Raw genomic sequence first — 26,337 nt, forward strand, 5'->3', positions numbered from 1 at the left:
TGACAAATAAGGTAACTCTCGATCTATCTGGATTGACCTTTGCCAATCAAACTCTCCCTACACCTTCATGAAGTCAAGGACTCCTATTCGCCCCTAGTCTAACTACTGGCATAGTACACCGGTCAGATAACCAATCCACCGCGATGCCACTCAAAAATTCGCTCACAGGAGATTAACTATAACTCTGTCCGTTCGCACCGCACAATAAGTGTGGCGGTCAGCACAGTGAACAATGTTTAATCGCAAGGACTCAGTATAGAGTCACACTCCAATTTGCTCTCGACAGAGGTGTTCTCCCAGTGAAGTACTGAGGAGAGACTTGTTCCTCGCTCTTTGAGTACACGTACGAGCGCACATGCTCTCGTTATGTGTTCTCACTCCAAGAGTGACAATGGAACGGCTCCTCTCCACACCAGACGTGAAGGCGAATATCTTTTGGTCTCTTCCATTACTCCTTCAGCTCAAGGCGTCAGAAATGTGGTCTGCCAATCAGGATTGCTCTTCTAAAACGGGAGAATAACGTTTCGTTTAAGGCGACCAATCCGGAAATCTGTAGCATCGGCGTTTGGCGTCTGCTGTCTCCCTGTGAAAACCTCTGAAACTGTTTGCTCTTTTTGTATAGAATGCGTAGGCTGGGCGCTGCCACAGAATGTTGCGGAATTTGCTTTTAAGCTGAACATGGGGTTGTTGTTCCTTTCACTCGGGCAGATGCTGTCCGCTCCACGGGTGGTCACATCGGCGTTTGGCGTTGACTCATCCTCTGAAGGGACCGGCGCCCCGGCGTGCGGTTTGCGTCTCCCGAACTAAAAGCCCCTGCGACTGTTGTGTCTGGAATGTGTGTGTGTACGCCAGCCTCGAGTATTTCAATCTCGGAGCGCATTTGCGATTTGTTAGTTATTTGCATATCGTTTACATGAATTCATACAACATTGACTTTATCTTATCGAGTTTGGGTTCGAATGAAGCGTCTTGATGTGCGGAATATGATTGTCAGGGCGGAATATGTAAGCAATGAAGGTCAGGAGACCACGACGTCTTACAACGTTGATGAAATATGTGGGCGTAACGTCGCCAGGCGATATGAAATAGAACGAGCATGTGAGAACTGTAGTAGAGAAGGAGAATGGTCGACTTTGGTTCATTGGACGAAGTTTTAGGAAAGTGTGGTCCGTCTGTGAAGGAAGCTGCTTATAGCACGCTGGTGCGAACCCTTCTAGAGTACTACTGGAGTGTGTGCGATTCTCAGTAGGTCAAATTAAAGGAGACGTCGAAGCAATTCAGACGCGAGCTGCTAGGTTTGGCACCGGTAGCTTCGTACAACATGCGGCTATTACGGAGATGCTTCTGGAACTCAAAAAGGAATCCATGAGGGGAAGGCGACCGTCTTTTCGAGGGACACTGTTCGGAAAATTTAGAGAAACGGCATTTGAAGTTCAGCTGCCGCCAACGTGTATTTCGCCTAAGGACCACAAAGATACGGGAATTAGGGCTCATATGGAGGCATTCAGACGTTTTTCCCTCGCTCTATTTGCGAGTGCAACAGGAAAGCGGGTGACAAGTATTAGTACAAAGTACCCTCCACCACATACCGTACGGTGGCTACTGGACTATGTATGAAGATGTAGATTTGTTGTCCCTGAATTTCATTCCATGTAGGCTTTCACAGCCGGCGTCTTCATCAGTAAACACTTCCGGGCTAAATTGCCGTGGTCGATCTGTAGAACTTCTTCTCCCTGACGTTTCGTTCTCAACTACGGATAACATCTTCCGAGGTGAGTCGACGACTGGCTGCTAGCAGCTGAGGCCGCCGCTTATACGGAGATCGTAGAAATAAAATTTGGTGAGACAAGCGTGCTAGTGAGGACGTCACATTATTATACACGTATGTATAGAGAGGCAATTAAAATCCACAAACATCAATACAATTTTAATCGTAAAGAAGAAGGATTAAAATTGGACAAGATATGACGGTCGACGTTGCATCAGCCAGAGATAGCTACACATCGACGCCACGTGACGTGCGGTGGCGCCCCCTACGATCTCCATATAAGCGGCGGCCTCAGCTCCTAGCAGCAAGTCGTCGACTCACCTCGGAAGATGTTCTCCGTAGTTGAGAACGAAACGTCAGGGAGAAGAAGTTCTACAGATCGAACACGGCAATTTAGCCCGGAAGTGTTTACTGATGTCTCTGAATTTGTTCGGCAGCTATTGTGTATTTTGTAATGAATTTAACCGGCTTACCCTGGCACTAATGACGTCCTCGTAGACTCGGAGTTAACATCTTCTCGAGTTTGGTTGCACTGTTCGGAGCCCTCGCCTCAAATCGGATCACACTGACGGCTTTGCGCCCGCGACAGATTGGCACTGCTCCCGCAACTGCCTGCCGCCGCCAAATGACGGAACTTGTAAGCGGTCGCCTGTTGCCTCGCAGTCAAACTTTGCTTCCGACCGCACCCGGTGCAGTCTGATCGCAAACCAGCCCTTGTTTACAACGACTTAGCTCGTGGCCTGCTTCGCCTCCTTATTAAAAGGGATTAACGGTAAGCCTCCGTTGTATACTTGCATTTCTAGACGTTAATTGTGAGCAGTTTGTGTCCGTCTTACCAAAACACCCAGAAAACAATAAACTACGATATGAAGATGGTGAGGATGGATGAACGAGGATATTGGAATGTAGTCGAATTAGATTAGGAAATGAGACACTTAAAGTAGTAAAGCAGTTTTGCTATTTGGGGAGCAAAATAACTGATGATGGTCGAAGTAGAGAGGATATAAAATGTAGACTGGCGTTTCTGAATAAGAGAAATTTGTTAACATCGAGTATAGATTTAAGTGTCAGGAAGTCGTATCTGAAAGTATTTGTATGGAGTGTAGCCTTGTATGGAAGTGAAACATGGACGATTAACAGTTTAGACAAGAAGAGAATAAAAGCTTTCGAAATGTGGTGCTACAGAAGAATGCTGAAGATTAGATGGGTAGATCACATAACTAATGAGAAGCTATTGAATAGAATTGGAGAGAAGATAAATTTGTGGCACACCTTGACTAGAAGAAGGGATCGGTTGGTAGGACATGTTCTGAGGCATCAAGGGATCACCAATTTAGTATTGGAGGGTAGCGTGGAGGGTAAAAATCGTAGAGGGAGACCAAGAGATGAATACACAAAGCAGATTCAGAAGGATGTAGGTTGCAGTAGGTACTGGGAGATGAAGAAGCTTGCACAGGATAGAGTAGCATGGAGAGCTGCATCAAACCAGTCTCAGGACTGAAGACCACAACAACAACAATCAGTGTAATCGTCAGGGGCACTACGAATTTAGTGTGTGGACAATAAGTTAGGAATGTGGGTCTCACGAGGAGCGTGCAAGGCGTAAATCCCCGCAATCGCACTATCCTCTGAGCCCTCGGTGGCTCAGATGGATATAGCATCTGCCATGTAAGCAGGCGGTCCCGGGTTCGAGTCCCGGTCAGCGCATACATTTTTCAGCTGTCCCCGTTGATGTTTATCAAAGCCTGTCGACAGCTTTGGGTCTCGATTTAATTATCATTCCAATAAACTACGAGGCTCATTCAATAAGTAATGCAACACAATTTTTTTGAAATCAGGTTGGTTTAATTGGCAATTACAGTCCACAGTATGACCCCCACGCTTCTGGTTGCAAAAGCCTGTTTCTTCGTTCATTGAGACGGCCTTATGTCGCCTTACTGGGAGGGCCTGTACGCCCGCATGGTACCACTCTACTGGTCGACGTCAGAGCCGACTTCTTGCTTCCTCAATAACCTCCTCATCATCCACATACTGCTTCCCACGGAGTGCGTCCTTCATTCGGCCCAACAGATGGAGGTCGGAAGGTGCACGATCCATACTGTAGTGCGGATGAGGAAGAATAGCCCTATGAAGTTTTGCGAACTCCCTAACTGGTGGACGAGTGTGTCAGCACGACCAACACAGACGTCCAGATGTGCAGCGAAGTACTTGATTGTGAGTATTCACGTTCCAACAGTGGAGAAGTCACAGGTGTGTGCAATCGGTCGGCTTGCGGGAGATTGGACAAGTTTGCGCGATCTTGCTGCCATGACGATAGACGCGTCGTCCGACGACTCACCGTGCTTTTGTTCGCTGCCAGGTCTCTGACATGCTGCAAGATCTTATGAATATCTGCGATGCTCCATGACAGCTCCCTGCTTGGAACGCACCTGCGTTGCTATTTTGAAGGCTACGTACGGCGCCGCTACCTATCGGAACTTCGTGAAACTATAGGGGCTGATGCGGAAATCTTCCACGATACTCTCCCCCCACCCCAACAAATTCTGCATTTCCTTCAAACTAAATCAGCAGAGAAAAAAATTTGTTACACTGTTTATTGAACGTCCTTCGTACAATAAGAAGCACTACAAAGATAATGCACAAAGTAAAACGTGTTGAGCATGGTTCATTCTATCCAACGACTGCCTTATACCTGTTGACATCGCAAATGTACATGAAATGAACGTATGGCATCTTTGGCGGGGAGGCCCCCATTCGGGGAAGTTCGACTGCCAAGTGCATGTCTTATTCCATTCGACGTCACATTGGGCGACTTGCGCGCCGGTGAGGAGGATGAAATGATGATGACAACAGCACAACAGCCAGTCCCAGTCTCCAATCAGGTCGGGAAGCGAACCCGGGATCGCTTGCATGGGAGGCGAGCACGTTACCAGTCAGCTAAGCAGGCGGACGTTGTCACCGCAGAAGGATCTCAGTGCGCTTACCACACATTCGTGCACGCTCTTCAGACCCCCTTCTCAAAAACTCGCGATCCCCAGGGAACGGTGCTGACTGGGTTGGGATTTTCTCACGCGCACGGAAGACACGCTCCTGCAACATCACGCTGTCGATGCTTTTAAATGTCCCCAAAGCCACGCAGCTGGGGCGTCAACGGCAGGTCTACGGGGGATGCCATGCTACTGCATATAATAAAAATGCCGCTTCCATTGCTAATAAGAACTTCACCGAGATGGAACTGATTCGCCATGGGACACAAAACACGTCAGAATACTGTAACAGAGGCAATGAAAATAACGTGCCAAATTTAAAATAACGCAGAATCCTCAAGATTGGCGAAGTTTTACAGATGCTCGAAATTTAGCACGAACTTCAACGTGAGACGCTTTTAACACACTACTGGCCAATACAATTGCTACACCACGAAGATGACGTGCTACAGACGCGAAATTTAACCAACAGGAAGAAGATGCTGTGATATGCAAATGATTAGCTTTTCAGAGCATTCACACAAGGTTGGCGCCGGTGGCGACACCTACAGCGTGTTGACATGAGGAAAGTTTCCAACCGATTTCTCTTACACAAACAGACATCGTCGTCGCCATACTGGCGCATCACCCGGCGTGGTGGTATGGGGTGCCATTGGTTACACGTCTCGGTCACCTCTTGTTCGCATTGACGGCACTTTGAGCAGTGGACGTTACATTTCATATGTTTTACGGCCCGTGGCTCTACCCTTCATTCGATCCCTGCGAAACCCTACATTTCAGCAGGATAATGCACGACCGCATGTTGTAGGTCCTGTACGGGTCTTTCTGGATACAGAAAATGTTCGACTGCTGCCCTGGCCAGCACATTCTCCACATCTCCCACCAATTGAAAACGTCTGGTCAATGGTGGCCGATCAACTGGCTCGTCACAATACGCCAGTCACTACTCTTGATGAACTGTGGTATCATGTTGAAGCTGCATGGGCAGCTGTACCTGTACACGCCATCCAAGCTCTGTTTGACTCAATGCCCAGACGTATCAAGGTCGTTATTACTGCCAGAGCTGGTTGTTCTAGGTACTGATTTCTCAGGATCTATGGATCCAAATGGCGTGAAAATGTAATCACATGTCAGTTCTAGTATAATATATTTGTCCAATGAATACCGGTTTATCATCTGCATTTCTTCTTGGTGTAGCAATTTTAATGGCCAGTAGTGTATGTAGACACGAAGAACAAGGATGCAGAATGTCGATAAAGTTTATTTTGTTTAAGAAGCTTTAAGAGTTTTGAAATAAACATTTGGGTAACTGTTCAGCATGGATTCGTTGTTACATGTATCTGCGTCCGATTGTAGTGTAGTGTAGCATTCAATAAAAATTTTACTTGCCCTAATAAGGTGTAACTTACTTCCTGAGATGTTGGTTGTGGTAACAGGCTAACCTCTAGCGTACCCGGAAGTCCAGGATACGTCGGTAGATGACAGTTCTGTTATGAATTGGTGAAACCAACGAATGTCGTGTCATGAGGATTACTGACGCGTAATTTACGCGTTTTGGATTTCGGTGAGTGTTTATGTTCGTCATGATGATGGCATGACGAGTAACAGTACGAGCAGTATCGTTAAGTTCAGTATTCCCACTGCGCATAGCGGTACTGAATGGAACGGCGACGGCTCATCCGCTTCAGAATGGGGGCCCGGCAGAGGATCGAACCGTGGACCCTGTTGTTGCCAGACAGAGTGTGCACATCCAGTGACGGCGGACGGTCACAATAGAGGTGACCGGTGGTTAATTAAGCTGTGTCTACCCGCTACGCTGGTTTGATATCCTCGCTCACACACGCATACATACACACACACACACACACACACACACACACACACACACACACACACACAAACGACACTTCCTTCACTAGCTCATAAAGCCCCTGCAGAACCGGAGAAACGTCAAATGATGATTTTAAACACACGATTATTACAGATTTTCTGTGAACAGTTGATCAAAGAGCGGAAGTGCAGTTATAAGAGTGGGAGGACTTGAGAGAACTAACATAGGGTAGTAGCCTTTCTGTATATGCAGATTTAGCGAGCAGTATAGGATACCAAGCACAATTTTTGGAAGGGAATTAAATCAGGTGATACCGAGGAAATTAGATTGAGAAATGAGACCCTGAAAGTAGTCGATGAGTTTTGCTAATTGGGCGGCAAAATAATTGTTTATGGCTGAAATGAAGAGGATAGAAAAGACACACTGGCACTAATCAGAAAACATTTTTTGTAAAAGAGAGATCTGTTAAGATCGAATACAGATTGACGTATTAGGAGGTCTTTTCTCAAGGTGTTTGTGTGGCGCGTAGCCTTGTACAGAAGTGAAACGTAGACAGTACACAATTCAAACGAGAAGAGAACACAAGATTTTGAAATGCAGTGCCCCAGGCGGATGCTGAAGATTAGGAGTTAAAATCGAGTAATTGATGAGACACTGAATTGTCTACAACTCCTCATACTCGCCACGGGCTCTAACAGACACACGTATATATATATATATATATATATATATATATATATATATATATATATATATGGGGAAAAACGCAAATAAGTTACAAACTACGGCGTGCACACACTTCACTCGACGTGTAAACGTCACTACAGATATTCGGATTTAGGTTATGATGTGTTCGATATGCCTGCCACCATTGGCGATGACGTGGCGCAGACGAATAGCGAAATCCTGCATGACTCGCTTAAGTGCCGGAACATCGATGCTACCGATGACCTCCTGAATGGCTGCATTCAGCTCAGCAACGGTTTTGGAGTTACTGCTGCACTCCTTGCCTTTAACATAGCCCCACAAGAAGGAGTCACATGTGTTCGGATCCGGGTAATATGCCGGCCAACCGAGGCCCATGCCAGTGGCCTCTGGGTGCCCCAGAGCCAGAATGCGGTCCCCAAAGTGCTCCTCCAGGACATCAGACGTTCTCCTGCTTCGATGGGTCGATCTCCGTCTTGCATGAACCACATCTTGTCGAAATCAGAATCACTTTGGATAATGGGGATGAAACCATCTTCCAAAACCTTGAAGTATCTTTCGGTGGTCACCGTGCCATCAAGGAATATTGCACCGATTATTCCGTTCCTGGACATTGCACGCCACACAGTCACTCGTTGAGCGTGCCATCAAGGAATATTGCACCGATTATTCCGTTCCTGGACATTGCACACCACACAGTCACTCGTTGAGGTTGAATAGCCTTCTTGATCGGGAAATGCGGATTCCCAATTCCCCAAATGCGCCAATTTTGCTAATTGACGAACGCGTCCAAATGAAAGTGGGCTTCGTCGCTAAACCAAACCATTCGGCGCGTACTAATTCCCACCATGGCATGCGACCAACCGTGCAGTTCGAACGTCCTATCTCAAACTGTTCAGAAATTATGACGATTTTATTTCATATAGTTCAATAACTGTCACCCAGTATATGGGAGAACCTTTGTTGTATCTAAAAACCTCGAGAAGTTCTTGTCCGATTTACTTCAAATGGTTATCACTGTTAGCATTCAACCGCGATTCTTATACATATATTTTAACAACGCGTTTCAAGAGACAGTGCTCTCATCATCAGGTTGTAAAGTCTACGTCATGAAATTAAACGGACTAAAAAGTGCGACAGCATACTTGGTAGCTATGGGACGGCCATCGACTTGTGTCAACAACTTTAATGTAAGACAAGGACCCACAGTCCAATATACTTTTAATTCTGTTTTACTCTATGGACTTCCCAACTATTTGTGATGGTATTTTGTCTTTTTAGTCCGTTTAATTTCATGACATAGACTTTACAACCTCATGATGAGAGCATTGTCTCTTGAAACACGTTGTTAAAATATATGTATAAAAATCGCGGTTGAATGCTAACAGTGATAAACAGTATAACGACAACTGCTACCTCGACTCCATGAGGGATTATATTAAATTACTTCAAATGTTCACACAGTGCCCTAATGAGCGTTGGGACGGAAGTGGACTATAATTTGTCGATATATATTGTTGTTAGGTAAAGTCTCGAACATTTATTAGCCTATTTGAACATTTATTAGCCGATTTATTTCATATTTTTACACAATGCTCTAGTGAACATTCATACTGAGATGTGCTCTACGCTCCTTTTAGCAAAAATGTACATGTTTTCTGTTAAAATGGAGTGCGAGAAAGGAAATGCTGTGCTGTGAAAATGTACGGTTTCGTTTTCTTTCTCATAGCCAGTTGTAAGTATAATAGTGCGGAATTTAAACCAGTACACACACATTGCTTCTCCCACCTGTGCCGGCCGCTGTGGTCTAGCGGTTCTGGCGCTGCAGTCCGGAACCGCGGGACTGCTACGCTCGCAGGTTCGAATCCTGCCTCGGGCATGGGTGTGTGTGATGTCCTTAGGTTAGTTAGGTTTAATTAGTTCTAAGTTCTAGGGGACTTATGACCTAACATGTTGAGTCCCATAGTGCTCAGAGCCATTTGAACCCCCACCTGTACTCTTTCCCCTTGTGTAATTTCAGACAAAAAACTGTACACACTACAATTTGCTACTTTGTTTTCTTTTCTCGCACTTGGTTAACAGAAAACATGGATTTTCTATTTATGGCTTATAGGCTTCGGATCAGAGTAGTACTATGGGATCTGAATCGTGCGAAACTTCGTAATGCTATCAGTTCCCTGATCAAAACTATATAAAATACTGCCATCGAAGCTACAATCCTCACACATCTAGCAGCTGGAGAGTTCTCTCTCATACCCTGTATATTAGTGCTCCTAACCAGTTTACCCATTCACTTTAAGCGATTTCAATTGCCAGTGATGGTTTCGTTTACAAAAACAATAAACAGGGCTGAAAGTTAGACGGAGGATGGGAGGAAGGGAGAGGGGGAAGAAAGAGGGGGAAGAAAGAGGTGGACGTAGAGAGTGGGAGAAAGGGGAGGAGGTGATGGACAGTGCAATGGGGGGAAAAAGAAGAGATCGACAGAGAGAGTGAGGAGTAGGAGATCAGAACCTATATCCAATTCCTGTAAATATTTAGCAACTGCGAAGCATCGCCGAGTTTGCTAGTTTTGTTATAAATTCACTGTGGCATACGACGCATGTGAGAAAGATAATGACACTTGTCTACCAAAGTTTTTATTTTTTTTAGCCAACAATATTGTTCTCTTCAGAGTAGTTCCTTTGGGCAGCTATACACCAGCGGAGTCGTCGTTGCCAGTCTTGGTAGCAGCACTGAAGAGCTTCAACTGGTAGGGCTTTTAACATGTCGGTATTTACCTTTTGAATGTTATCCAGAGTCCCAAAATGACGTCGTACAAGCTTTTTCAATTTCGAGACAAAGAGCCACAAGGACCAAGATGAAGTGAATAGAGGGATAGAGGGGGGGGGGGGGGTTGTGCAACAACAGGACTGCCTTTTGGGGTTAAAAATTCCGTGATGGAAGTGGCCGTGTGACAGGGCGCATTATCATGACGCAGCCTCCACTTGTCTGCAATGTCCAGTCTCACTCGATCCACCCTTTGCCAGAACCTCTCAAGAACATCTTTATAAAACACTTGGCTTGGAGGAACAATCTCATCACTGCATTCAGGTCTCTTTTTTTATTTTTTATTTACACGTCAAGTTCCGTAGGACCAAATTGAGGAGCAAATCTCCAAGGTCATGGAGAGTGTCAGTACATGAAATTACAACATAAAAGTAATAACAGATAAAAATAAATGTTCATGAACCTGAAAAAAGTCAGTCCATAAATTTAAGTAAACACATCAGCAATACAATAACAATGAGATTAATTTTTCAAGGAACTCCTCGACAGAATAGTGACCCAGGAGGAAACTCTTCAGTTTCGATTTGAAAGCGCGTGGATTACTGCTAATATTTTAGAATTCGAGTGGCAGCTTATTGAAAATAGATGCAGCAGTATATTGCACACCTTTTTGCACAAGAGTTAAGGAAGTCCGATCCAAATGCAAGTTTGATTTCGGCCGAGTATTAACCGAGTGAAAGCTGCTTATTCTTTGGAATAAACTAATATTGGTAACAAGAAACGACAATAAGGAATATACATATTGAGAGGCCAATATCAAAATACCCAGACTCGTGAACAGAGGTCGACAAGAGGTTCGTGAACTAACACCACTTATTGCCCGAACCGCCCGTTTCTGAGCCAAAAATATCCTTGTAGAACGGGAAGAGTTACCCCAAAATATAACACCATACGACATAAGCGAATGAAAATAAGCAAAGTAGACTAATTTTCGTGTCAAAGTATCGCCTACTTTTGATACCGTTCGAATAGTAAAAATGGCAGTATCAAATCTTTGAACAAGATCCTGAACGTGGGCTTTCCACGACAGCTTACTATCTATGTGAAGACCTAGAAATTTGAACTGTTCAGTTTCACTAATCATATGCCCGCTCTGTGAAATTAAAACGTCAGGTTTTGTTGAATTGTGTGCTAGAAACTGTAAAAACTGAGTCTTACTGTGATTTAACGTTAGTTTAGTTTCTAAAAGCCATGAACTGAGGTCATGTACTGCACTATTTGAAACCGAATCAATGTTGCACACAACATCCTTTATTACTAAGCTAGTGTGATCAGCAAACAGAAATATTTTAGAGTTACCCGTAATGCTAGAGGGCATATCATTTATATAAATAAGGAATGGGAGCGGCCTCAACACTGATCGCTGGGGCACCCCCCACTCAGATCCCACATCACTCTGAGCAAGATTCATCTCCAGCATGTTCTCGTCCTTCCAAAACCGATTTGTGCCAGCGATCTACTTGTGCTCCTAATAAGGAATGTTCCCAACAGGTCTGTTTCAACTTTTCAATGGTCACATTGGCGGATTTCCAAAGTTTAACGCAAAACTTGATGGCTTTTGCTCCAAATTCCGCTGTTCCCCTTTCGTAACACATAACAAAAACACAACTTCACTAACGGCGCTCTCAAAAATTAGATGATGGCTGTTCGGAGCTGAAACTTGGACTGAGCATCTGCAGGGAGTGAACACACCGGTCTGGAGAAGCAGAACAGCACAGCGTTGCCAGATCGCTGACAGTATTGTCAGTCTCATTACTTTCCTCACAGACCTCGGATACTGACACCGAGCAAGGTGGCGCTCTGGTCAGTAAAAAATGGCTTTAAGTACTATGGGACTTAACAAAATGGTTCAAATGGCTCTGAGCACTATGGGGCTCAACTGCTGTGGTCATTAGTCCCCTAGAACTTAGAACTAGTTAAACCTAACTAACCTAAGGACATCACAAACATCCATGCCCGCGGCAGGATTCGAACCTGCGACCGTAGAGGTCTTGCGGTTCCAGACTGCAGCGCCTTTAACCGCACGGCCACTTCGGCCGGCTATGGGACTTAACAGCTGAGGTCATCAGCCCCCTAAACTTAGAACTACTTAAACCTAATTAACCTAAGGACATCACACACATCCATGCCCGAGACAGGATTCGAACCTGCGACCGTAGCAGCCGCGTGGTTCCGGACTGAAGCGCCTAGAACCGCTCGACCACCGCGGCCGGCTGTGGTCAGTACATTGGAGTCACTTTCTGGAGGATGACGGTTGAAATTCGCGCCCTGCTATCCAAATTTAGGTTTCCTAGGATTTCCCTAAATACAATTGCTGGGATGGTTCCCATGAAAGGGCACAGCCTGTTTCCTAACCCATCCTCGGTTTGGATGTCTGATCGGGTTCTAATGATCGTGCTGCCGACGCAACCTTATTCAGATCTTCTCTCCTTCCATCCTGATATGAAGACCCCAAATATAAATAATGGCAAGGAACAGTCTTAGAGAAACAGAAATTTTGAATATAAAACATAGTACTGATGTGCTTTATTCGCATTTATTGATAGTTCAGAATTTCAAATTGTCACTAATGCACACTTTGTCAGGTTGGTTGGTTGATTCGGGAGAGGGGACCAAATAGCGAGGTTATAGGTTCAAAAAATGGCTCTGAGCACTATGGGACTTAACTTCTGAGGTCATCAGTCCCCTAGAACTTAGAACTACTTAAACCTAACTAACCTAAGGACATCACACACATCCATGCCCGAGGCAGTATTCGAACCTGCGACCGTAGCGGTCGCGCGGTTCCAGACTGTAGCGCCTAGAACCGCTCGGCCACCCCGACCGGCGAAATTATAGGTCCCATCGGATTGGGGAAAGAAGACGGCCGTGCCCTTCCAAAGGAAACATTACGGCATTTACTTCAGCGATTTAGAAAAATCACGGAAAACCTAAATCAAGACGGCCGGAGGCGGGTTTGAACCGTCGTCCTCCCGGATGTGAGGCCAGTGTGCTGACCACTGCGCTACCTCGCTCGGTCTTTGTCAGGATGTGTGCATGTAAACAGTTGTAAGTGCTCCCAGTAGTAGTAACGTGTGCAATGTTCGTGCCAGAAAAATGCTTTTCATGGACGATTTGTTGCAAATCCGAGAATGGTGTTGGTGACTAGGTCTCAGACGAAGATACTGAATATGTTCCTGAAAGTTGTCGCTAATCAGGTAATGTGAATCATGATTTACGCAATAAAAATGTGTTCATTCGTGTCCCTTACCGTTGTCCACATGAATTTACTTGACAGTGTCATGGCAGGAAGATTAAGAGCTATCGTTGACATTGTTCACATAAAATGGTAATACAACATCAACTTTACATTGTATTGAATCATAGATTAATTCTGAGGTTGTTATGGTTTATTATTCGAAAAGCTGCTAATGAAGTTTTGGTGCAGCAATTGAAACAGTTCAGACATTTTAAAATTGTATTTTTGAGGAATGTTACAATGATGTCTTGTTAACTCTCCGAGCAAGTAAACAATGGTAAGTCAATGCTAAGCCATGTTAAGTGCATTCAGTTTCCAAGTAATCAGTTTTAAGTGCCCGTTGATATATTTTTAAGAAAAAATTTTTGATAGATATTAACAGTACGTAAAAAAATTACGATGGATTCCTGAAATATCATATTCATGAGATTATATTGATACTTCACTGGTAAGTTTCTGAAAACAACCAACTTACCATTGTTTACAGTCGAGGTCTTCATATGCGTAAACTGAGAGCGAAAACTTTATGATCACAGCCCACAGCGAGAATGAATGATTCTACGTTAGATTAAAAAAACTTGCTCTGCTGCCTGTCAGACACTTGTCCTAATTGGGTAATTGATCAAAAATATTTGTTGATGCACACTGAACTCCTTCCTAAGACACTGACAGCTTTAATATACATCTGTGCTAGCAATAATACTGTAAAACTCTCGTGTGGGTGTCTGTCTTTGAACCAAAACAACTTGACAGATTTTCATGGGCTTTTCGCAGAAAACGAAGATATTGTGACTTAAAGTTTTACTAAAACTGTCTGAACATGCTAATCTGTAAAACTACTTGAGAGATTGTTATGAGGTTTTAACTGGTACGTTCAGTGCAGCTAGGGACACGCTACAGGCTTTATTTCGTTAAAGTCTGATTTAAGATGTCCCACATCTCCTGTGAAATCACTGAAAATCGCTGGGGTGGTAAGAACCACGGGAACGGAAGGGATGAAAAAGAAAAGTAGCAAAATCACGAGGAAAATACGCCCGTGTTGGAACCCGGTCACCAAGGAACTTGGCCCAGTGGGACAGAGGTCAAAATAAGCGAAGAAGTGTTTCGGCTTATGCGTAGATGTTCGACCGTTTCTGAAAATAATGATGTTAAAAATTTTCGAGCTAGTTTCGAGGTATTTTATGTGCCTTTTATCGAGCGATGTCCTCGGACGAAATGACGGCACAGTGGTAAGCGTCGGGACTTTTAATTTTGAGCCCCGCGTTCGAAACCCGATTATTACTTTTATTTTTATTTTTCATTTATATAACACGTCTAGAGAAGATTTTTACACAAATGTTTTGCAGTGTATGTTGATATAACGTTACCCTTATTCGTTTACTAATTGTATATCAGATGAATGACGAAATTATTTTCAACTGTTTTCGGTGAAATTCCTATAGTGCTTATTGATGCGTAATCCTTATTCGTTTACTAATTGTATATCAGATGAATGAGGAAATGATTTTCAACTGTTTTCGGTGAAATTCCTATAGTGCATATTGATACGTAATGAACTGCAGACATTAGTCTCCGGAAAAGTGATGCATTAGGCATTTATTGCCAGCGCGCTAAATGTTCACCACTGTTACCGGCGTTTCTATCCCGAGTGATTCATCCGAAAAAACATGACTGTGGCAAACGTGCTTTCGCACGACGCACGTGGTGTTCGGAATATTTGTGTTTAGAATGTTTCTATGTTTGGTATCATCCAAAGGAATGCAGAAAATCTTCCTGATGAATAAACATGTGAATAAAATATAAGAATTAATATAACAATTAATTTGAGAGTGAAATAACAGAATATTAGAGCTAAAAAGACTGGAAAACCTCAACATGCCATACACACATATATGATACAATAAATGTATGGAATTTATTGTGAAATACAGATGTAATTTTACGATTAATATAAAGCCATCGTATTCCGTAATTCGATTAGAAATATTCGTGTAGTAACGTTGTACAGACATGGCTAGATAAACAGAAATAATAAAAATAAAATAAATAAAAACTGCATTCGGATCTCGAACATGGGTCGCAGAATTAATAAGCCGCGATGCTAACCATTGCGTCACCATTCCGTCTGAGAACGTCGCGCGGTAAAAGGCAAATACAGTACCTCAAAAATACCTCGAAAACTTTGACCACTGTTTTCTCAGAAATTGTCGAGCATCTACTATAGGCCGAGTCAGGTGTTCGCTTATTTTGACTCCTCTTCCACTGGGCGAAGTTGCTGAGAAACTGGGTTCCGACACGGCAGTGCTCTTCTCGCCAGTATAGAATCTACTAGGGACTCCGTCGGATCCTGGGATTTTTTTCAATTTTAAAGACGTCAGCTCTTTTTCAACGCTACTGACTTAAATATCTATTTCATTCATCTTTCCCTTGGTACGAGACTTAAATTTGGGTACTGCACCTGGGTATTCCGCTATAATGGAACATTTAAAAACGAAGTTAAGCACTTCTGCTTTTGCTTTACTACCCCCCATTTCAGTTGTCTCGTCCACGAATGACTGGACGCTAACTTTTTTGCCGTTAACAGAATTTATTTGTGAAAGATCATTTGAGACTTTACGTTACAATTAGGGACAACAACTTTAGTTAATCGCCAGAGACAAAAACAAACATTGCACGCAGCATATACACTGAGGTGGCAAAAATCATGGGATACCTCTTAGTATGGTGTCGGAGTCCTATAACCCGGCGTAGTGCAGCAAATCTGCTAGTTGACTGCAAGAAGATCAGTGAACGATGGCGCAGCTACTTCAAGAAAATCTCAACAGAAGGGTTCCCCTATCCACCAATACCCACCGGCCATGCTGTTGAAGGGCCCGTAAGAGAAATTGCCGGCGAAGAGGTCAAGACTGCTTTGAAGAAAATGAAGCCTGCGAAAGCCACCGGCCCAGATGACCTCGCAGCAGTGATATGATGTTCACATCATTGGAAGGCAGCCGAATGGTTAACGGAACTCTTCAGTAAGACGGACAAACGCCAGCCGATTGGCAGCAGAGCATCACCGTGCCTGCCTTTAAGAAGAAGGGAAATCCCGCTGAGTGCACCAACTACTGTCCAATGCGACGTCTCTGCCACGACATGAAAATCGTCGAGCTTGTTCTGGACCAACGGATCCGTGAGATCATAGAGATTTCCAGAAACCAAGCTGGATCTGTGAAGAACTGCGGCACCACTGATGCGATTCATGCTGCAGGACTCTTAATCGAGACACATCACGAGAAAGCCAAGCCGCTGCATCTAGCATTCCTGGAGTTCGAAAAGGCCTTTGATTGGGTGCCACACAGTCTCATCTGGCTAGCACTTCGACAACATGATGTGCCAGAGTAGCTTACTAATGGGGTGCAGTTACTTTATGCACAGCCAAGAAGTTATGTCCGTACAACCTCAGACTATCCAAGAACTTCTCCATCACAGTCTGCGTCCATCAAGGTTCTGCATTATCACCACTTCTGTTCATCCTCGTAATGGACTCCGTGACAGATATCCGCAGCTCCTGGTCTCACGGTCGCGTTCTCGCTTCCCAAGCACGGGTTCGATTCCCGGCGGGGTCAGGGATTTTCACCTTCCTCGAGATGACTAGGTTTTCGTGCTGTCCTCATCATTTCATCATCATTCATGAAAGTAGCGATATTATGCTGAGCAAAGGTTGGGAATCTGTATGAGCGCTGATAACTGTGCAGTTGAGCGCCCCACAAACCAAACATCATCATCATCATCACCGTGACAGCTGACCTGCACTGACCATCACCATGGACCCTACTTTATGCTAACGATGTAATGCTGGCAGCAGAAATCAAGCTTGATCTACAGAGCCTAATTCAACTGGTTGATGCAACACGGTTTGCGCCTTAATTTGAAGAAAACCGAGTACATGACATCAAACAGACATGAAATGAGACCCCTCACGATTAATGTTGAAGATCTGATTCGTGTAATGAAGTTTAAGTACCTTAGTTCCACTATCACCGACTCACCGAAGAGGTCAACACCAGAACTCAGGCAGCCTGAATGAAGTGGCGAACAACAACCGGAGTCACTTGCGACCACAGGATGAAAAATAATTGAAAATCAAAAATATATCGCACTGTCATCCGATCACTCGCCTTGTATGATTGTGAGTGCTGACCGACTACAGTTGAGACAGAACGCCGCCTAAGTGTAATGGAAACGTAGGTGCTAAGGCAGACAGCAGGTCTCAATAAGTTGGATCACCTTTCTAATGACAGAATTACGAAACAGTTTGGTGTTGCACCGATCCAAGACAAGATGCTTGAGAGTCGTCTTCCATGGTTTGGGCATGTTTTACGGGCCGGTGATGACTCTATTGCCAAGGCGGGTTACACACTTGAAGTCGTCGGCAGTAGACCCAAACGACGATCTAAGCAACATTGGGCTGATAGGATTCATAAAGACCTCAAATGCGTGAACATCCACCCAGATGCTGCCCCCGATGGAGCGAAATGGAGACAACGAACCCATGTAGCGCACCCTGCAGACACGCGGGACAAGCGCTGAAGGAAAAGAAGAAGAGGAAGTGCAGCAAATCGACGTGGCATGGACTCAGCAAGTCTTTGCCCCCCAGGCAGAAATATTGAGCCATGCTGCCTCTATAGCTGTCCATAATTGCGAAAGTGTTTCCGGTGCAGGATTTTATGCACGAATCGACCTCTTGATTATGTCCCATAAATGTTGGGTGGGATTCAGGTCGGGCGGTCTGGATGGGCAAATTATTCGCTCGAATTGTCCAGAACGTTCTTAACATCAGTCGCGAACAACTGTGACCTGATGACACGTTTGGGAACATGAAGTCCATGGATGGCTGCAAATGGTCTCCAAGTAGCCAAACATAACCACTTCCACTTCAATTGAACCAGAGAACCCAACCAGCCCATTCCGTGTAAACACAGTCAACACCATTATGGACACACTGTGCCTTCTCGACAACTTGGGTCCCTGGATACGTGGGATCTCGGCCACACTCGAACCCTCGCTCTTACGAAATGAAATTGGGACTTAGCTGACAAGGCCACTGTTTTCCAGTCGCCTAGGGTCCAACCGACATGTCACGAGCCCAGGAGAGACGCTGCAGGCGATGTCGCGCTGTTAACAAAGGCACTCGTGTCGATTGTCTGCTGCCGTAGTCCATTAACGCCAAATTTCACAGCACTGCCCTAATGGATAGGTTCGTCGTACGTATCACATCTATTTCTGCGGTTATATTACGCAGTGTTCCTTGTCTGTTACCATTGACAACAACAACCACACGCAGCTACTTTCGGTCGTCAGCGGAAGCCGTCGGCTACTGCGTTGTCCGTGGTGAGAGGTAATGCCTCAGATTTGGTATTCTCAGCACACTCTTGTACTGTGGTTCTCGGAATGCTGCATTCCGAAACTATTTCCGAAATGGAATTCCCCACGCTTCCAGGTCCAAATATCATCCCGCGTTAGGAGTCTTTTAACTCGCATCTTGTGGCCGCCTTTCCACATGAATCACCTGAGTACAAAGGACCGCTTCGTCAATGCAGTGCTCATTTACACCTTGTGTTCGTGATACTGTCGCCATTTGTATATGCGCATACCGCTATCTCATGCTCTTTGGTACCTCACTGTAGTTTACTGTCTGCTGCCGTAGCCCATTTACAGCAGATTGCGCGGCACTGCCCTAATGGATAAGTTCGTAGTATTTGACACATCGATTTCTGCGGTTATATGTAGCAGTGTTGCTTGTCTCTTAACACTGACAATTCTACACTACTGGCCATTAAAATTGCTACACCAAGAAGAAACGCAGATGATAAACGGGTATTCATTGGACAGATAAATTATACTAAAACTGACAAATGATTACATTTTCACGCAATTTGTGTGCATAGATCCTGAGAAATCAGTACCCAGAACAACCACCTCTGGCCGTAATAACGGCCTTGATACGCCTGGGCATTGAGTCAAACAGAGCTTGGATGGCGTGTACAGGTACAGCTACCCATGCAGCTTCAACAGGTTACCACAGTTCATCAAGAGTAGTGACTGGCGTATTGTGACAAGCCAGTTGCTCGGCCACCATTGACCAGACGTTTTCAATTGGTGAGAGATCTAGAGAATGTGCTGGCCAAGACAGCAGTCGAACATTTTCTGTATCCAGAAAGGCCCGTACAGGACCTCCAACATACCGCCGTGCATTATCCTGTTGAAATGTAGGGTTTCGCAGGGATCGAATGAAGGGTAGAGCCACGGGTCGTAACACATCTGAAATGTAACGTCCACTGTTCAAAGTGCCGTCAATGCGAACAAGAGGTGACCGAGACGTGCAACCAATGGCATCCCATACCATCACGCCGGGTGTTACTCCAGTATGGTGATGACAAATACACGCTTCCAATGTGCGTTCACCGCGATGTCGCCAAACACGGATGCGACCATCATGATGCTGTAAACAGAACCTGGATTCATCCGAAAAAATGACGTTTTGCCATTCGTGTACCCAGGTTCGTCGTTGAGTACACCATCACAGGCGCTCCAGTCTGTGATGCAGCGTCAAGGGTAACCGCAGCCACGGTCTCCGAGCTGATTGTCCATGCTGCTGCAAACGTCCTCGAACTGTTCGTGCAGATGGTTGTTGTCTTGCAAGCGTCCACACCTGTTGACTGAGAGATCGAGACGTGGCTGCACGATCCGTTACAGCCATGCGGATAAGATGCCTGTCATCTCGACTACTAGTGATACGAGGCCGTTGGGATCCAGCACGGCGTTCCGTATTACCCTCCTGAATCCCCCGATTCCATATTCAGCTAACAGTCATTGGATCTCGACCAACGCGAGCACCAATGTCGCGATACGATAAACCGCAATCGCGATAGGCTACAATCCGACCTTTATCAAAGTCGGAATCGTGATGGTACGCATTTCTCCTCCTTACACGAGGCATCACAACAACGTTTCACCAGGCAACGCCGGTCAACTGCTGTTTGTGTATGAGAAATCGGTTGGAAACTTTCCTCATGTCAGGACGTTGTAGGTGTCGCCACCGGCGCCAATCTTGTGTAAATGACCTGAAAAGCTAATCATTTGCATATCACAGCATCTTCTTCCTGTCGGTTAAATTTCGCGTCTGTAGCAGGTCATCTTCGTGGTGTAGTAATTTTAATGGCCAGTAGTGTATATACTGCCGCCACGTGTATACGTGCATATCGCTGTCCCGCGCTCTTTTGTTACCTCAGCGTACTTTACTGTGTGGTACAGATGCTGCATGTAGAGTATATGCTACATAAGGGCTGAGGAGGTGAAATGAGTACTGACATGTGCATGCGTGCTTCCACATGTGTTGCAGACGTGCGCGACCTGTACGAGCTGCTTCTGCAGCGCGAGGCGGAGGGCGCCCGTCTCGCCGCCGCTGGCGACGACCACCAGCTGGTGCGCAAGTCCAACCGATCGCCCTCCCTGCGACTGCGCTTCGGACGCCGATCCGACCCTCTCTTCGGGGTGAGTACTGGACCACGCTCTAGTCAGTTTCAGTCGACACTCTATCTACACTCATGCTCATAAATTAAGGATAATTGCAGAATATGGTGCCACACAACGTGGCACTACACAAAACTGGCGCTAATAGCATAGGCACATAGGCAACACACACGACATAGACCTGTAAGTCCACGGTATTGGTGATAAGTTGAGAAAACCATCCCGGTACACGTGTGCTACAAAACGCCACTGTTTCCTGCGCATGTACCCCGACATCAGTATGGGATATGATCACCATGCACACGTACACAGGCCGCACAACAGGTTGGCATACTCTGGATCAGGTGGTCGAGCAGCTGCTGGGGTATAGCCTCCCATTCTTGCACCAGTGCCTGTCCGAGCTCCTGAAGTGTCGTAGGGGTTTGAAGACGTGCAGCGATACCCTGACCGAGATGGGGTTTAGGGGGTTTAGGTCTGGAGAACAGGCAGGCCACTTCATTCGCCTGATATCTTCTGTTTCAAGGTACTCCTCCACGCTGATAGCTCGGTGGAACCGTGCGTTATCATCCATCAGGAGGAAGGTGGGACCCACTGCAACCCTGAAAAGGAGGACATACTGGTGCAAAATGACGTCCCGGTACACCCGACCTGTTACAGTTCCTGTGTCAAACACATGCATGGGTGTACGTGCACCAATCATAATCCCGCCCCACACCATCAAACCAAGACCTCCATACAGGTCCCTTTCAAGGACATTAAGCGGTTGATATCTGGTTCCTGGTTCACGACAGATGAAAACCCGGTGAGAATCACTGTTCAGACTAGACTCGTCCATGAACGTAACCTGGGACCACCGTTCCAACAACCACGTACTGTGTTCTTGACACCAGGCTTTACGGGCTCTCCTGCGACCAGGGGTCAGTGGAATACACCTTGCAGGCCTCCGGGCGAATAAACCATGTCTGTTCAGTCGTCTTTAGACTGTGCGTCTGGAGACAACTGTTCCAGTGAAACTTCCTGACAGATTAAAACTGTGTGGTGACCGAGACTCGAACTCGGGACCTTTGCCTTTCGCGGGCAAGTGCTCTACCACTTGCCCGCGAATGGCAAAGGTCCCGAGTTCGAGTCTCGGTCACCACACAGTTTTAATCTGCCAGGAAGTTTCATATCAGCGCACACTCCGCTGCAGAGTGAAAATCTCAACTGTTCCAGTGCCTGCGGTGAGGTCCCGAGCAAGGCCACCTGCAGTACTCCGTGGCCGTCTGCGGGCACTGGTGGTGAGATATCGGTCTTCTCGTGGTGTTGTACACTGTGGATGTCCCGTACTGTAGCGCCTGGACATGTTTTCTGTCTGCGGGAATCGTTGTCATAATCTTGAGATCACACTTTGTGGCATACAGAGGGCCAGTGCTACGAGCTGCTGTGTTTAACCAACCTCCTGTCGCCCTAGTATTCTAGCCCTCATAACGTCATCAATATGTGATCTTTGAGCCATTTTCAACACACAGTCACCATTAGCACGTCTGAAAACGTCTGCACACTTACTCGCTGCACCGTACTCTGACATGCACCAACACACCTCTGCGTGTGTGGACTGCTGCCAGCGCCACCGTGCGACGACCGCAAGTCAAATGCATCGCATGGTCATACCTCGCGGTGATTTAAACCCGCAAACCGCCCACCAGAGCGTTGTTTCACTATGTATCAGCATTATTCTTAATTTATGAGCATGATTGTAGAAGCAGGAATCTACAGTATGATAGTCAACAATCTCTACTATGCAGTGAACATTGTAGTCAGGGCAGCCACAACAGGGATACAACATTTTGAAAACAAAACCGATTCTGCACTAAGTCACTTACTGCTGCTTAATTTTACATAATCATGTCGCCGTTCCAGTAGCGGCAGCCATCGGCAAGTCGTGACACTAAACACTACCAACAACGCCAATCCTGCAGAGTACAGTTTCAACGACTCGCTTTCAGGAGGACGACGGATCAAACCAGCGTCCGGCCGTCCTGCTTTAGGTTTTCCGTGACTTCCCTAACTCGCTTCATGCAAATGCCGGGATGGTCCCTCCGAAAGGACACGGCCAACTTCCTCCACATCCTTCCCTCGCTGTTTGGTCCCTTCCCCCAAATCAAACAACCAACCGCAATCCGCAGATGACCATCTACGGTCAGTTCTTGACCAATTTTTGTGTATAAGGGAACCGGTAGCTCAGCAAATACTGGTACTCATGCTGAGTGCAGTTTGGTAGTATTTTACCTACCAGATAGTTTGTTATTTGGAAATTCTTATTTTAGTTCTTGTCCTTTCTACGTATCACGGGAGAAAATCACGGTGGAGTTCCATGCTGTTTTATAACTGATATCCACTATTTACCCAGAAATTGCTGGCTATGAATGCTGCGTCATCCCAGTCTCCTTTCTGATCAGAACATGACTTGATTTTGTTTTTTCGTCCGGTATATCTTCTCATTTTAGTTACTTGCCTTACATGACCCTTTGCCTGTTAATTTGTACAAATTGCATCTGATGATAGAGCTAAAATGCTGCGAAACCGGTCGTGCTTTGTAAATAAAGTACTTAAAACTGAAGCGGTTTTATCTTCAAAATCTCTGCTATGCTATTTTCGGAAAATTACTAACAGCCCCGGAAAATTCTGACTTCGTAGTTGTGTCACACAAGGCTCTGTCCTTGGTCCTCTGTTGTTGGTAATACGAATGTACAGGGTGGTTAAAACCAAACTACTTGAGTGGGCCCCCATGGAAAATGTATGATCGTAGGACAATGAAGCTTTGTCGAAAGATTTGTAAGGACACGCGGAAGAGAGATAACGAATAAATCAGTGAAAGAAACACATGAGAGTATAACATTTCCTAATTGCGTACCACATCTACGTTTCGTGTCACAAACGCTGCTCAGTGCGACGACCATCGGCATCCACGACAAACGAACCGCACTAGAAATACCATTTCGCAGTTCTTCACAGCAGTTTTCGAACGATGAACCAGGGACACAGCTCGTGGACTGCCCGAAGATCGAACATTGCACCAGTGTTCTCAGCCATGCCAACATTAATTTTTTCAACAATTTGTGGTAGAATTGGCCGTCTACCTCCCCCAGAAGCAATTCCCAAATAGCCAGTTAATTCGAACTTCCGAATCATGTTCTTCAGCCACGATGCAGAAAGAAGACCTGTGTACATTCCTTTAATGCGGCGGTACTCTCGAAGAGCAGCAGCACTGTAGCCGTTGTTTCGATAAAACAACTTTACAGGTAAAGTCCTGCTCACCTTGTCCAGACCCACGTTGACTGTCTGCAAGTGTAATGCACGATGATGCTTGTGTTTCGACCCTACGTCGCCATACCAGCACCGGCACGTAACGGCAAGCCGCGGCGCTGACACTATTAGCAAAGCAAATCCTGCAGCACACAGTTTCGAAGTCATTCCAACAAAACTGGCTACGCATTCGGTAAATATTTTTCCGTCAACACTGGATGAAGTAGCGAAACTTTAATTATAACCACCCGGTACATGAATAATTTTCATGTCTTTTTTTCACGGTGTGAATTGATTCTCACATTTGACACCAAAATTCTACAACCGTGTTAGATGCCACGACCAAATATCGTAACCCTAAGGTCAGAAATATATTCTTACCTAATTCTTATGTTATTTGTTACGTTATTTAATTGTAATTTAATCTTGCCTTTAAATTTTTTGTATTTCTAGGAAGGAGGCGCGGAAATGGATTTTATTTACTACAAAACGTATGATCTATGAAAGTAATAGCATTAATGACACATTATAATACAGTATTTCGTATATATTCCTTTAGACAAGCTGTCAATGAGCTAAAAGTGCAAACATCGTAGGTGCATACACTATCTGGTCAAAGATTTCCGGACACCTATTAGTCAATATAGTTTGTGTCCATCCTCTGTTTCTCTCATGGCTTGAACTCTTGTTTGGGACACATTCAATGAGGTGTCTTAATCTAGTGCCCTAGACTTTCCCGGCGATTCGATGCCATTTTGTGGAATCGGATGTACTGCCGGTAGTATGACTCTTCCCAGCACGGTGTTTCGACGCCGTAACTCGGCGTCTTCATCAGGTGTTCCCTGATGACGGTGTCCCGTATTTATGCCTGGATGGTCTCTGGTGTTTCCTATGCCGTCCGCCGCTGCGGCCATTTCTAGCGGAGCTATTCGTCTCAAGGCGTTCCATCTCGTTAACGTCATCTAGCTCAGTACTGCGTGGAATACGGCTTTGGGACTACTAGAGAAACAACGGAAAAAAATTCCCATCTTCGGTAACGAACCTCGAACGACGAGGGGCGAAATTAACGGCATAGAATTTCTTACGGAGCACCAGTCGGCAACTACCTCCTCGGGAGCCAACTGTAGCGGCCACCGCCACGAGAGATTTCTGCGAAGTGCACAGACAGAGTATGCAATTCCCACAGCAGCCTGATCGGCAGGAAGCGCACGTTGTAGGCACGTACCGAACCCACAAGATCAGGAGAATGACGGGGTAGAGGTCGCCAACAGCATAAGAAACGTCTGCAGCTTGTCGATAGTGCTAGGGCCGGCCGTGTGGCCGAGCGGTTCTAGGCGCTGCTACGGTCGCAGGCTAGAATCCTGCCTCGGGCATGGATGTGTGTGATGTCCTTAGTTTAGTTAGGTTTAAGTAGTTCTAAAGTCTAGGGGACTGATGACCTCAGATGTTAAGTCATATAGTGCTCAGAGCCATTTGAACCATTTGATAGTGCTAGGAATGCACCTGGCAGGCACGGACCTACTACGGTACGCCTTGGCAAGCCGCCACCGGGGAAAAGAGCGGAAACGGGGACGGACGGAAGACGGAACGCCTAGAGATAAATAACACGGCCACAGCGGGCGCGGTGGGCGTGGGTAACGCCAGACACCACAATCAGGTATAAATATTGGACATCTCGTCGACCCGTCGCAAGAAACAGTTGATGAAGGCGCCGAGCTACGACGTCAAAATATTGTGTTGGGAAGACGCAAACCACCGTCAGTACACCCGATTCCACCATATGACAGGTGTCCCGATGTCTGCAGAGGAGTTAAATCCCATGCATCCTCAAGAGTCGAAACTGGACAATGTCGGAAGCTGGGGTCTGGAGCAAAGTGGCTTTATTACTCATACCAAAATTTGCCATTGGATTGAGGTCGGGACTCTGGGCAAGTCAGTCCATTTTAGAAATGTTATTCTCCGCAAACCATTGCCTCACAGTTACTCCTTTATGACAGAATATAATTACCGAGCTGATACAGTCCTCCTGTCCAAGCTGTTCCCCTACTGTACGCAGAACACAAGCCTCTAAAATGTGTTATATCATTCCAAATGTAGCCTTCTCTTAAGCTTAGTAAAGGATCTACACCGTAACCACAAAAAATACCACCATACCTGAACATCATGTACTCCATTGTATTGT

At 45.6% G+C, this 26,337-nt stretch overlaps 1 protein-coding gene across 1 annotated transcript in view; it reads left to right on the forward strand.

Annotated features, from left to right (window-relative positions):
- Window positions 1-26,337, forward strand: part of LOC124719043 (short neuropeptide F) — a 559,557-nt gene that overhangs the window by 517,267 nt on the left and 15,953 nt on the right. The window contains exon 3 of the mRNA XM_047244715.1: window positions 20,740-20,891. Within this exon, the coding sequence (XP_047100671.1) occupies window positions 20,740-20,891 (152 nt within the window). The remainder of the gene's footprint in view (window positions 1-20,739; window positions 20,892-26,337) is intronic.

The sequence above is a fragment of the Schistocerca piceifrons genome, chromosome 10 (assembly GCF_021461385.2).
Source record: "Schistocerca piceifrons isolate TAMUIC-IGC-003096 chromosome 10, iqSchPice1.1, whole genome shotgun sequence".
Lineage (NCBI taxonomy): Eukaryota > Metazoa > Arthropoda > Insecta > Orthoptera > Acrididae > Schistocerca > Schistocerca piceifrons.